At 47.0% G+C, this 14,411-nt stretch overlaps 1 protein-coding gene across 2 annotated transcripts in view; it reads right to left on the reverse strand.

Moving 5' to 3' along the window:
- The window catches only part of si:dkey-34e4.1 (carboxyl-terminal PDZ ligand of neuronal nitric oxide synthase protein), a 30,379-nt gene extending 16,409 nt beyond the window's left edge, over positions 1-13,970 (reverse strand). The window contains exons 1-2 of one of the 2 annotated variants that reach the window (XM_062477865.1): positions 13,406-13,970; positions 12,671-12,742 (exon numbers count right to left, since the gene is read on the reverse strand). In XM_062477865.1, coding sequence (XP_062333849.1) covers positions 12,671-12,742; positions 13,406-13,510 — 177 coding nt within the window. In that variant the 5' untranslated portion in view covers positions 13,511-13,970. The remainder of the gene's footprint in view (positions 1-12,670; positions 12,743-13,405) is intronic. The other variant, XM_062477866.1, reaches the window with a different exon arrangement.
- Between the last annotated feature and the right edge of the window lie 441 nt (positions 13,971-14,411).

Below are 14,411 nucleotides of genomic sequence, written 5' to 3' on the forward strand. Positions count from 1 at the left end.
CAGAAAAGAACACTACTGTAAACCTGTAAGCCACTCTTAAACCAGGACATGTCTGATGATATCAGTGTTCTTTAGCAGTCTGGCACAACAGTGGTGTGCCACTGCTTGGTTCATTCTTGCAGTGTGTGTGTGTGTATGTGTGTGCTATTTCCATGCGTGCTGGGACTTGAGTGCCTTTCTGACAAGAATGTCCAAGACAAGCAGTCCCAGGGCTATAATGGCAGGTACTCTCATACAGACAGACACATTCACACAAGAACCACTAAGTGTTAGTCAGCAAATTACCAGAGATACAGAGAGAGGGGTTTAAACAAGGATTAGGGTTCCTGGACAACAGGAGTCCAGAAGGGGAGAAGATGGAAATTGAGTGCTTGTGTCCATAAAAGGCTGATGTCTAGCCTGGACTGGCCTGGCCTAGCCAGGCATGGTCTGGTATGGCCTGACAAAGGGACTATGATGGTAATAGGATTACTAGGAAGAATCCTGCTGGATCAGAGGCCACCAACCCCCCCTACACTCTAGACAGTAAAACAACACATGCATACGCACACACGTACAAACACACACAGCAACATGCAGGGTTTACCCTAAACATGTAGGTGGAGGCGCCCTTAGTCGGATGCAGTAGATTTGGAATCGGGGGTGCCATCTGTCCTAACAGCATGTCCTCCGAAGGCCCCAGGACAGCGTATTAGCCGAGAGAGAGTCTTAGTTTGGGGACAACAATAGGACTGATGCCCCAGCTCACACACTCCGGCAGCTACACCCTTCAGGTCAACAGTGGATTCAACAGCATTGGAGCACTGCCAAGAGGCAAAGATGGAGGCAGATGTGAACACATTCATATCAGACGTGTGTGTGCATGAGTCAGACGGCCATGGTCAGACGACGTGGAATTTATTGCTGATTTACATCATGAGATGGCAGAAGCTCTGCTATAGATTGGAGATAGGACATAGAAGACACAGGGCTAGAGATAGGAGATAGGGGATAAAATAGAATACGGAATAGGAGATATGGGAAAGAGAACATTAGAGAAATTAGAAAGGGGACAGAAACAGAACATAGGAGATAGGGGACAGAACAGGAGATAGGAGATAGGGAACAGAACAGGAGATAGGAGATAGGCGACAGAACGGGAGATATGAGATAGGGGACAGAACAGGACATAGGAGATAGGGGACAGAATAGGAGATAGGCGACAGAACGGGAGATAGGAGATAGGGGACAGGAGATAGGGGACAGAACAGGAGATAGGAGATAGGGAACAGAACAGGAGATAGTAGATAGGGGACAGAACAGGAGATATGAGATAGGGGACAGAACAGGACATAGGAGATAGGGGACAGAATAGGAGATAGGCGACAGAACGGGAGATAGGAGATAGGGGACAGGAGATAGGGGACAGAACAGGAGATAGGGGATAGGGAACAGAACAGGAGATAGTAGATAGGGAACAGAACAGGAGATAGTAGATAGGGGACAGAACAGGAGATAGGAGGAAGGCGACAGAGGACAGAGAACAAGAGAGAGGAGATAGGGGACAAAAGAAGAGAAAGGAGATGGGAGGCTGGCCTTTTATGCTAAATGTGTTTGTACATCTGATCTAGAAGCCAGAGAGAGAGAGACATCTAGAGAGAGAGAAAGAGATAGTCCCAGAGACCTCTGTGACCAGAGCAAATCAGTCTATGATCTCACAGTGGAGGTCTGACTACAAAGCCATAAACACACTTTGCCATGATCACAGCTGCAGAATAAGATCAAACACAACCCCCCCTCCACACACACACATTCTGAGGAATCAAATACAAACACCTCAAACACAATGCAATCACACACACACACACACAATTGCAAGGATTCAGCTAGACCCATATCTAATGAAGATGATCAAAGGCACACAGAGGTACAGTCAGAGATAGGCCCCCCCACAATGAGAAGGAAAATCTGAGGCTGAGGTTTGAGGAATTCTTTGAGAAAAAAACGTATTATGTTCCAAATTATGCTAATGCCACAGATGCATTAAGATTAAGAAGATTAAGAAGCAGATGCTGTCATAATCTATTTGGTAAACTGTATGATAACTTGATAACAACACACAATTTACATATTGTTTATATGGGTGTGTGTGTATGCGGGGAACAGAAACAGACTAACAGACCTGGGTCAAGTCTTTTACACAGAATCCATTCCTCTTGGCCAGGCTCAAATATTTGTCTAATATTTTTCTATTTGTTCACAGCAAAGGTCTGCGTCAAGGTTCCAAGCTTTTCTCCAAACGGTGTTCCAGTGCAGTGCCACTGCTAGACCCGACACACCCTGACAGAAGCCTGCAGAACTTTCTAGTATCCGTCCAGATTCCTACAGTATGGAGATGTTCTACTCTCCCCACCTGCTTACATTATATATGAGTCATTAGTGACAGTTAACAACACACGTCTGTAAGCTGGGGGCCTGGGGAGATAGAGGAGAAGGAGAGAGAGAGAGAGAGAGAGAGAGAGAGAGAGAGAGAGAGAGAGAGAGAGAGAGAGAGAGTGAGAGTGAGAGAGAGAGAGACAAAGAGAGAGAGAAAGCGAGAGAGAGAGAGAGAGAGAGAGAGAGAGAGAGAGAGAGAGAGAGAGAGAGAGAGAGGGGAGGAAGCTGGTAAACTGTCATTTTATTATAGTCCTCAAACTGAGCTTGATGGCCTGTGCCACTATCACACACACATAGACACACTCGGAAATGTGCGGAAGTGCATGCATGTACACAGATAGGCCACCAGAACACTCCTTTATGGACAGAGGGAAGAAAGGAAGAAAAAGAGAGAAACACCTTGAGGCGTTTGAAGTGGCAGAGCATCCAGTTGGAAAGAGACGAGGCCATGGAGGTGATCACACACGCGGACACACACTAACATTGTTTGAAGTAGGGCAGGCTATCTTTCAGTTGAAAAGCCTCCGGCAATGTCCTCAATCTTTACACAACAAACAACTGACCTATAGCAGAATGACCCTGGTTCCGGGAGTCTGTCACCCGCTCACACTGGCCTGTGTGTGAGAGACGGATGGACGGACAGATGAGGGACAAACTTTTAAAGGTTGGGTAAAGATTTACTAGAATGCTCTACACGTAAACCTTTTATTACTGTTACACACACACACACACGCACGCACGCACACACACACACACACACACACACACACACACACACACACACACACACACACACACACACACACACACACACACACACACACTCCCACTCTTAAAGAAAAGTTTCAAAAGGAGAAGAGGACATGCCTCAGCAGCAATGTTGGTTGCCAGGGAGACCAGAGGAGTGGCCTGAGATGTGCAGTTAACTCAGGACAAACTGCAGATTCTGGAGAGCTGAGCAATAGAAAAAAGAAAAAGAGAGAAAGAAAGAGAGGGGGAAAGAGAAATTGAAAGAAAGAGAGACAGAGAGACTGAGAGAGAACGAGGGGGACAGAGACGGAGAGTATGTAAAGAAAGAAAGAAAGGGAGTCCTTTCATTGACTCAGCTCTGTGTGACACAGGAACTCCAGACAGTCTGTTAAAGTCCCTGACAACATCCAGCTATGTATACTGAGCTGTGACTGAAGCCATCTTAAAGCACTAGAGATTGCAGCTCTGCAGTTTCAGTGGTCAACATAAGCGTTGTCAACGTAGAAAATGTATTGTTGGTGGAAGAGAGTGAGCTATGACTGCGATCCATCCTTTGTGGACAGATAGTTAGCTAGCTACAGTACTTCAGGCTAGCTGTGACTAACAGGCTCAGTGACTGACTCAGAAAAAATTAAAACCTTCAACCAGACACCTGCTCTTTTCACACCCGTGTGCACACTGACTTGCACACTAGCTCTCTGGTGCTCTCTCGCACGTATGCCCCCACACACACGCACACACACACACACACAGCAGTCGTGATTGAGGAGCAGTGAGTGGTAGTGACAGCAGTGGTGAAATGAGAGGAGATGAGATCTGTCCTGAGGATGTTGCCGGATGTTTTTCTGTGCCGTCTTGGGACAGGGCCGGCGGTGAGGAAGTGGCGTTTGGGGGGAGGTTATAGTTATTTAATGGTGGTGGCAGTGGTGGGTGTGTGTGTGTGGGGGGGGTGATTGGGGGAGGGATTAGGTGTGGGAGGAGATGGAGAGATAAGAGGGCTGTCAAGGAATATAAACCAAGTGATGAGAGAGAGCCGATACAGCCTGTGGGGGAGAACTGGAGGAGCTGTGTGAGCTGGAGGACTGGGGGAGCTGGAGGACTGGGGGAGCTGGAGGACTGGGGGAGCTGGAGGACTGGGGGAGCTGGAGGACTGGGGGAGCTGGAGGACTGGGGGAGCTGGAGGACTGGGGGAGCTGGAGGACTGGGGGAGCTGGAGGACTGGGGGAGCTGGAGGACTGGGGGAGCTGGAGGACTGGGGGAGCTGGAGGACTGGGGGAGCTGGAGGACTGGGGGAGCTGTGGGAGCTGGAGGACTGGGGGGGCTGTGGGACTGGGGGGGCTGTGGGAGCTGGAGGACTGGGGGAGCTGGAGGACTGGGGGAGCTGGAGGACTGGGGGGGCTGGAGGACTGTGGGAGCTGGAGGACTGGGGGGGCTGGAGGACTGTGGGAGCTGGAGGACTGGGGGAGCTGGAGGACTGGGGGAGCTGGAGGACTGGGGGAGCTGGAGGACTGGGGGAGCTGGAGGACTGGGGGGGCTGGAGGACTGGGGGAGCTGGAGGACCGGGGGAAGGACAAATGGATGGGAGGGGTGATACAGGCTAGGACATGGGTTGGTAGTGGCTCTATTCCTCTGTGCTGTCCCAGTTAACAGACCTGGCAGCCTGTCTGTCTGTCTCCCTGTCTGCCTGCTTGTCTACCTGTCTTCCTGTCTGTCTACCCATCTGCCTATCTGTCTGTCTGTCTGTCTGTCTGTCTGTCTGTCTGGTTATCCATGTGGAAAAATACCTGCTGTCTACCATTACATTTTACAAAGAGAGAGGGAATCATCTAACTCTACCTAACGGACATAACCACATGAAAAAAACAAGATAGAGAGAGAGAGAGAGAGAGAGAGAGAGGAGAAGGAGAGAACAATGCTCTGATTGAGTCTCTACAGTCGATCCTATAAGAGGGAGTTAGTATGCAAGTCAAAGTTGGAGTCAGAGTGAGCCCCGCTGAGTGCTGAGAACAGGGGAAGGACGGGTCAGGACAACAAGGCCAGTGGGCAGAGTGGAGTTAACCCCTTCACATCCACCCTGGGGCAGAGGGGGGGGAGGGGGGGGGGCGGGGGGCTTGAGACTGCACCAGCAGGCACATGTAGGCCACCAGGCTCCGGTACATCTGTTCACACACAACCTTCTTGTCAACAAAACAACCGAGACAATACACCAATTAACTGTTTTCTTTAACCCACTCCCCAGAGCCTGCCCTCCCTTTTGTGACCTCCATCCCCCCAAAACCCCATAACCCAGCTCCCCCCCACCCCCCATCAGCACAGATCAGTAAAAACCCCAGGGAGAGTGTAGCTCTGCTCCCATTTAAACAACTGTTATTCAACTCAAAGGTGTGTATTTCTGTGTGTAAATCCCTGGAGGGTGTGCGCGTGTGTGTGTGTGCGTATGTGTGTGTGTGTGTGTGTGTGTGGGGGTATTGGTAATTGTTGCAGTGCACACATGGGCCATAATGCCATACCCAACACATATGTTTGTGTCTAACATGATGACTGGCTTCAATTGATCATCTAATGTCATGACTTGCCATGTGATGCAGGGCTGAGCACACATAGTCCTAAAATACAATACCTACAATTATTGGTGAACACACACATAGGACAACAAACATGGTCACAACACACACATTGTGAAAACACACACAGACACACTCACAGATACTGAGAGGACACACACAGTTGCTATTAGTACTGAATCTGGATAGCTGGGTTAGTGTGTTTGATGTTTGTGTGCTAAACAGACCATTTATGTCACTACAGAGGCAGTGATTATGGTGTTAGCTGCAACCTGTGTGTGTGTGTGTGTGTGTGTGGGGGGGGGGGGGGTGCCCTTCAAAGATGGTTAAGTTTAGACGTGCTTCGGTGCCAGTGGTGAGAACCAAAAAAACCTGAGATCTTGGCATCATTAGACATAAGCAGCTTTTCCCCTACAGAGAGAAGGGGGAGGGTAGAAGGAGATTGAGAGGGAGATATGAGATGGAGAGAACAGAGGGCTTAGATGGAGGCAGGGTGACAGTAGAGAGGGATGGGCTTCTTTCAGAGTCAGCAGGTTGGCTGGGTCGGCTGCAGGGGAACAGCTGTCACTACGGTGATGAGGTGAGTGATGAAGTCCACTGAGTGAACTTAACTATGTATAGACTTGATGCTATACAGACTGGACACACACACTCACTGGGCATACACAGTAAAAACATACACACACGTACATATATACGGTTGTTTAAAAGAAACAGATCTCAACTGTGTGACATTTTGTGAGAGAATTTAGAGGCGGCAAAAGGCTCAGCTGTTGTCAGATTCCTCTGGGAGAAGAATTTAGGAGGTGTAATTCCTTTAGTTTTTCTGTCAATATTTGTTTGTTAGTTTTACATCCCATATGTCACTGATCCATCCAAGTCTAAGCCCTTAGCAGACTTAGTGTGTGTGTGTCTCTCTGACACACACGCACACGCATCCCGGCACAACCACAGCAAAACTATCAGCATTCATACACAGAGGAGGTGACAGTGACACCAGCAAGGTAGAGAGTCTGTCTCTCCATCTGTCATCTGCAGCACGCACCAACCCACCTTTCTTCACAGCCCCCCACTCCAACTGCTCCTCGACTCAGGCCCCACCCCCACCCACCCACCCACCCACCCACACCCCATCCTCTCCTCTAGACACCGCCTCTCCTCTGACACAGACAGGCGGACAGGGAGATGAGCACAAAGACAGGGAGACAGGCAGGTGGGTAAACAGGCAGACAGCTCTCAACCTCCTAGCACCGCCAAACTTGTCGACGTTTCACGCCTGGACAGACACTGAGGACTGGGCTGGACTGAGCAGAGCTATTTTTAGAAGGAGAGGAGTGTGGGGGAGCACGGCAAAACAGCAGGGGTGAATATGGGATGGTGGGGGGTTGAAATATATGGACATGAATAAATATTGGGTTGGGAAATCCTTCTGGAGATGCTGACGATCTGAAAATAGCCCAGCTAAAGTGGGAGCCAGACTGTGAGGGAAAGTGAGAAACAGAAAGAGATAGAGTGTGTTGTGTGAGAGTGTGTGTCTGAGAAAGAGAGTGTAACAGTAGTATTTCCCCCAAGGGCGAAAAGACAGATATAGCTGTCTGGAGGCAGTTAGCTTTGAATGCCTCAGTCCAGTCCTTGATCAGACAGCCTTGGTGAAAGGTTTACTGAAGCTATTATCATCCAGAAATGGAGCAGCACACATATGCGTACATGCACGCATATACGCACTTGTTTACAAGTACACAAATGCACACAAACACACACGTAAACACACACACAGACAGAGATTCTTTTTCCTTCATTTATTTTTCTTTTCCCCTGGGGGGACCACTATTCCAGCACAGAAGGTCTCCACAGGAAAGTCTCAACCAGAAAGGCCTCTTTTCATCCCATCTCAGCTTGACTTGCAGGTGTGTGTGTGTGTGTGTGTGTGTGTGTGTGTGTATAACTGCTTAGGCTATGGCTGGACTCAAACAGTGTTTTCCTTCCATCTCTCCCAACATCACCATCTCTACAGAGATTATCTATCTGCTCTGCCTTCTTTCATCCATCCTTCTCCTACCCTCTTATCTCTCTCTCTCTTTCCTATCCACCTCCTCTCTTCTGCTTTCATCCCCCCTTCGTCTTTCTCTCCCTCTCTCCCGGTCACTGTAATCTGAATGAAAGTGCTTATCTCAATCTCTCCACGGGCAGAGAACGGGCCTCAGTCAACAACCGTTATTGGCAATATAAAGAGGGCCTGTGAGGCCCGGTTCAAATCAAAGAGAGAGAGAGAGAGAGAGAGAGAGAGAGGGAGAGAGAGAGAGAGAGAGAGAGAGAGAGAGAGAGAGAGAGAGAGAGAGAGAGAGAGAGAGAGAGAGAGAGAGAGAGAGAGAGAGAGAGAGAGAGAGAGAGAGAGAGAGAGAGAGAGAGAGAGAGAGAGAGAGAGAGAGAGAGAGAGAGAGGAAGAGAGAGAGGGGAGAGAGGGACAACCTCCTGGCAGTCAATAGTCATTTAGATGGGAGCTAATTACTTGAAATCTGCCATTGACTACATCTCTGACCCCATCAAAAGCTCCTAGAGTGACACGTGGACTGATCAGAACGCTGGCAGTCCCACTTCCTGTGCCACGCCAGGATGAAGGTAACGTGTCCGCAGGCTCTTAAAACCATAAACCACATGTCCCAGTGTTTCCCCTACCATTATATTAGGGGGGCCCCCTGCCCCCCCCAACGGCACCCCCCGCCCCCCCCCCCTGGAAGGTCAAGTTAATAAAAAATAAAAGATTTTTTTGTATTGATTTTTTGATGTATTTTTAATATATATATATATATATGTTTATTTTTTATTTTTATATAGCGCCAGATCACAAAATAAGTCATTTAAGGTTACCTTTCCTCTAAAACAGGTCTATAGCTTGCTCTTTTATTAAACAAACTAAATGTCCTTATGTTATTTATCTTATTTACACAACGGCATGTCATTTCTGTCTCTACATGGTCGGGCGTCCATGTCTCTACACCCCCCCCCCCCCCCACCCCGCCCACCGCCCCCCCCCCCCCCACCCAAAAGCTGTAAACCTAGGGGAAACACTGTGCCCCACACCTCATCTTCACTTCTTGGGGACTTGATGCAGCTAGCCACTCTTGTTACGCAAATAACTATACTATGTAGTAATAACTAATATTAGTAATAGTATTACAGAGTAATAGAGAGTGATAGTAATAACTCTCAATACTGAGCTATTCGAAACCCGAATAGTTGCTGGCTTGCTCTTAGGGTCATGGATTCAGTGCAGTTAAGGGAAGAGAGCTATACTTAGTACCAGCCCTTTTGTAATGCTAACAACGGGCTTGGTCTAATACATGAGAAACACATGAAGTGCATAAATAATTTAGAGTTTTTATTTGGACATGTTAGTCCCATAGACAAGACTGTGAATATTATTTCCAGATCGAGCTTGATGGTAGGCCACTACCATTCACTGAACTTACTTCATTAGACAAATACACAGGCACACACACACGTGCGCACACACACTCACACACACAACTGCAGTTCCATAAAGACTATTCCCATAGGTTGAGCAGAGCCATAACTTATCAGAGCCATTCATTATTGAGATATAACCAGCCAGCTAGTGTATTTTGCTCAGAAGCAAAAGCAGAACACCCTCTCAGAAGCATGTGCAGGCACGCACACACACGCGCACATCCACACCCCATTCCAACACACATGCATACACACACAGACGGGACCCTATCACACCTTTGTGCATGGAAACACACAACCTAGCCACACACCAACCCAACACACTTTTAAATGACACATTTTCAATAGATATACAGGGGAGTCAGAGACAGTTGTTGACAGTAGTTGACTTGCAGAGGAGTATTCCATTGAGAAATGGGCACAGTTACAAAACAATTAGCCCCCCTCTCAACCCCTGCACCCCTCCTCAGCTTCTAATTATAACAGAACGGAGTCCACCATCCCCCACCACCAGCAGTAATCAAAAAATAAATGCATGGCATGTTTGCCTACCTTTCTGTCTCCTTACCTCCGTGCTTGTCTATTTATCTGTCAAACCTGGCTGCCAATCTCTCACTGTCTACCTTCCTGACCGTCAGTCTGTCTACCTGTCTACCTTAATGTTGACTGGTACCAGGAAGAGGGACCATATCTCCCCGATATTGGCCTCTCTTCACTGGTTGCCAGTCAAATATAGAATTGATTTTAAGGTGTTGTTCCTTGTTTTTAAAGCTTTACATGGATTGGCTCCATTGTATATCTCAGATCTTCTTATGCTGTATCACACTTCCAGGTCCCTTAGATCATCAAACCAGTTCCTTTTAGCCATTCCACAGACTCGGATGAAAACAAAAGGTGATCGTGCCTTTTCAGCTGTAGCCCCTACTCTGGAATAAACTTCCAATTTTTATCAGGTCATCCCCCACCACCGAGACATTTAAGTCTCGTCTTAAAACATATTTTTATTTGTTGGCTTTTGAGTCAGTTTAGGGTCACTCGTGCTTATTGTAATTGTGTTGTTTGTCTGTTGTTCTTATTTATTGTTGTTTTGCCCTATTTGATGATTTTGTACAGCTCTTTGGTCGGCATTGGCTGTTTTTAAATGTGCTCTATACATAAAAATGACTTGACTCTACCTTCCTGACCGTCTGTCTGTCTACCTGTCTACCTTCCTGATCGTCTGTCTGTCTACCTGTCTACCTTCCTGACCGTCTGTCTGTCTACTTGTCTACCTTCCTGACCGTCTGTCTGTCTACCTCCCTTCCATCCTGTCTCAGTGTCTGTCTGTCGCAGCCTGACGGCCTGTCTGCCTGCCTGCCTGCCTGCCTGCCTGCCTGTCTGTCTGTCTGTCTACCATCGTCCCTCGCTGTCTATCTTTGACTTGGTGGCTTCCCTCACTTGAGTGGACGTAGGGGAGCAGAAGGGAGGGAGGGGTGTTTTTGCAGATGGTTTAACACTGGCTGAGTTAGTTCACGCCACTGAGCAAACATGATTAAGATGGGGGCGGAGAGGAAGAAAGAGAAGAGACAGGGAGAGGGGGCGATGGAGGGAAAAGAAAGAGAGCTTCTTCCCAACTGTTTTATTTGAGCATTATGTTTACATTGTACAGTCATACTGTCCTTTCCTTAAAGTAGATCTACAGTTCCACATTTTACATATCAACAGTCAGTTGTTATATAAAATGGCTAAGGACTGAATGTTGTATAAAAACACTTATGCCGCCACCACCCCCCGACCCCACATCCCTCCACACACACACACCCAAACAAACACACGTTTTGGTGCTTTTTTGTTCTTCAGGCCCACTTATTCACAGGTTGATTAAGTAGCACAAAATATCCCCTCTCTCTCAAATAAAGCTCCTCTAGGGATCCCATTTATCCAGTTAACACAGAGACGTCAGCAAGCTGCTTCTGACACAAACACACAAACACACACACTAACCCACTTCTTACTAAACAGAATACATCAAAAGACCACATCCTCCCTTGTTAAAAAACCACCCACTGACCTATAATCCTGGACAGTTTCACAGTAAGTGCAGTTAAATAATGAGATAGAGAGAAAGGGTGAGAGAGAGAGAGAGAGAGAGAGAGAGAGAGAGGGAGAGGGGAGAGAGAGCGAAGGAAGGAAGAACAATAAGGAGAGTGTTACAGAATTTTAAGTAGCAATTCCATCCAGTCACTTAGAAATTCCCTAAAAGCCTCCGGTGTGATTTCTCTGGGGTATGCAGGGTGTTAAGGAAGGCTTGAGTCACAACTGTGTCATGTCTCAACCTAACCAGTGACACACTTAGATGAGAGACTTTCATCTCATTCTCACTGATGTGTGATGTCCAATGCACTTGCAATGTACTCCACTAGCGAGGCTGTATACCGAGGAGGATGAATGAGGGAGTGGGAAGTGAAGAAATATTTTGAACATGGGTCAGGTGGAAGGGCAATACAGTGGATACTGACAAAGGGAAATAGAGGAGAGGGGAATAAGAGAGAGAGAGAGAGGGGAAGGGAGAGGGAAGGGGAGGGAGAGGGAAGGAGGGAGGGAGGGAGTGAGTGAAAGAATGGAAGGGAGAGGAAAAGAAGGAGAGGGATAGAGAAAAAGTAGGGAGCAAAAGAGAGTCAAAAGAACAAAAGAGGAGAGTCAAAGAGAAAGAGAGAGAGAACCAATCAAGCTGATCAGCTGAGAGAGGGTTGATTTGTGGTCACCTCTTGTCAACTCCACGAGTGCAGTTCATCCGAGCGCAATGATCAGAGCAAAAAACCAAACCTCCTCAAAGCCCATACACAAACTCTCTCACAACTACCCGCGTTCTGAATGCAGTCCTGCTTACACATTAACCCTTCCCTGAAATACACACAATCATGTTGAGGTGGCCTCGGGTAAGGTGTGTATGTTATGCACACTTTATTTCCCACCACTCTCTCTTCAACCTCCCCCTATTCTCTCTCTCGTTCCCCCCACCTTCCCATCTCTCTCTCATTTCCCCAAAATCCACACTCCCCATCTCCCTCTACATCAGTGTATTCCCATGTTTGCTTTGTTGTCCTGTAAATGGCTCCCTGTGAATGGAAATTGTAAACTTCCCAGAGCAGCAGTGTTTGTGCTGTGTGTCTAATTGCAGCATAGGACAAGGCAGTGTTATTCAGGTGTGTGTAGGCGCGTAGAAAGATATCAAACCTGAGAGGAACTGACTGCAGACAGTACAGAGCTCACTGTGTGAGCAGAAAACACTGTAGCTCACTCAAGAGATAAAACTGTGCTCTCCCGCTTAACAAAGTAAGCAAAACCATTGTCCCTAATTGCAGTGTGGAGGATGTACGTGTGCGTGTGGGTGCAGACGTTGAAAGACAAAGAAAGGTGTGTCCGAGTTTTCGAGTGGTTTCTTATTCTACAAGGCTCAGCCTCATCTGTGTGTGGTAGTGTCTAAAACTTACCCTGATTCTCCTCATGGCCGCCACAATCTCCATCCGACTATTGGGCCTGGGCACGTCCAGACTTCCCACATACTGCATCATCATAAACACACACGATTAGTCACACACTAGTTACAACACAATCATACACACACGCATCCTGTCGTCACTGCTACTCAAATGTACACATGTCGCATATTATAATCACGTTGAGGAGACAACTAACTCTAACATTATCATACAACATTGGCAACAATCAGTGGGAAAATTTAAAAAAACACAACATTATCGGTAGCCACATTATTAATAACCTATATATTTCGAGACCAATCACCCATGTGACTGAAACTGTGACGTTCTAAACATTGTCATTGGTCTCAGCTGGTATAAACAGTAACAACTGTTATGGTGTAAATATAGCTACGTTTTTCCCTCTGTTTTAAGTAGGCTGACAAACACAGTTTGTGTCTTTGGCACGGATGATCAGTTATGGAGGGAAATGTTTTCAATTTACTTCCTCTCCCTGTTAACAATGTTATGATACCTTATAGTGTATCAGTTAATAATATGCAGTAATGCACCTGTCCGGCAAAAGCAAAAGTAGCACCTACATTTGAGCACTACAAGAGACATTTAATCCGGATTTCATCCATGGCAACCACCGAAGGCTAGGTTATCTTAAGCGGGAAATGGTAGAATAAACACGGTGTATATATCTACCAAACCGTAAAATATAATTTCCTATAGCCTAGTCACCTTGGCTTGAAAATTGATCCCGTGCTGGTATGCTTCTTCGTTATGAAGGGGGACTCGCGAGTCCGCCACATCATCCACCAGGTTGTACCTGTTCCGTGCGGGCATTCTCGAATAGTATCAAGCCAGACTTCTGTCCAGAGGCAAAGAACACCGGAGATCAGTGTTAACGTGAACAGGAACACATGTTGGAAAGCATAACCGCGGACCCACTATGAATCTACCGAATACTAGCGATACCGCTCCGCTGAGATTGATTCCATTGTGACAACTGGAAGAAGCGCGCTTTTAAAGCTCAGGGATCCCGACTTTAGAAACACCGATTTGTGCGCCTTTTTTGCCTTTCCGAACAGGTACAAACTTCTTCATTCCTAATATTTTGTAAATATATTCTACCTTTCACCACTTAGGCTATCAGACGTTTACTTATCGCTCGCTCTAAAATTATTTTAACACCGCAGGTGGATGAGGTTTGCTGACAGTGTTTTTGAATAACGCAAACTCCACTCCTCTAAGCGACTCTCAGGAGCAAAGTCCCAAATCATGACGTAAACCAGTCTTCTGGGAAAACGTTGCCAAATGGGCTACCCACTGAACCATGAGGTAATCGAGTCTACACCCCTCCCTCCCTTGCCCCATCATTGTCACCAACTGCACATGCAGAGTCTACAAGGCCCTCGGGGCAATTTGACTTTCCAGTCCAATGGTTGATTTCAATACTGTCATGACTTTTGAAGGCTGACCTACTGACATTCCGTTAGGAATCACACAAAACTTCCAGTTCTGACCAAAAACGGATCTATATTTGCTTTCTAAGACATGGAGTAGGCCTACAGTAGACTACAGTAGTAGCTAAAGTAGGATACTGTACTGTATTCCTACTTTAGTCCCGCAATGTGATCGCATTTTATACATGTATTCCCAAATACAATCACAGAAAATTATACAGTCATACATTGCATATCAGCGTTTTGGACTGTTGAGAGTATCAGGGCTGATTCGTTGGCAA

This window comes from Osmerus eperlanus, chromosome 14 (assembly GCF_963692335.1).
Source record: "Osmerus eperlanus chromosome 14, fOsmEpe2.1, whole genome shotgun sequence".
NCBI classification, from domain to species: domain Eukaryota; kingdom Metazoa; phylum Chordata; class Actinopteri; order Osmeriformes; family Osmeridae; genus Osmerus; species Osmerus eperlanus.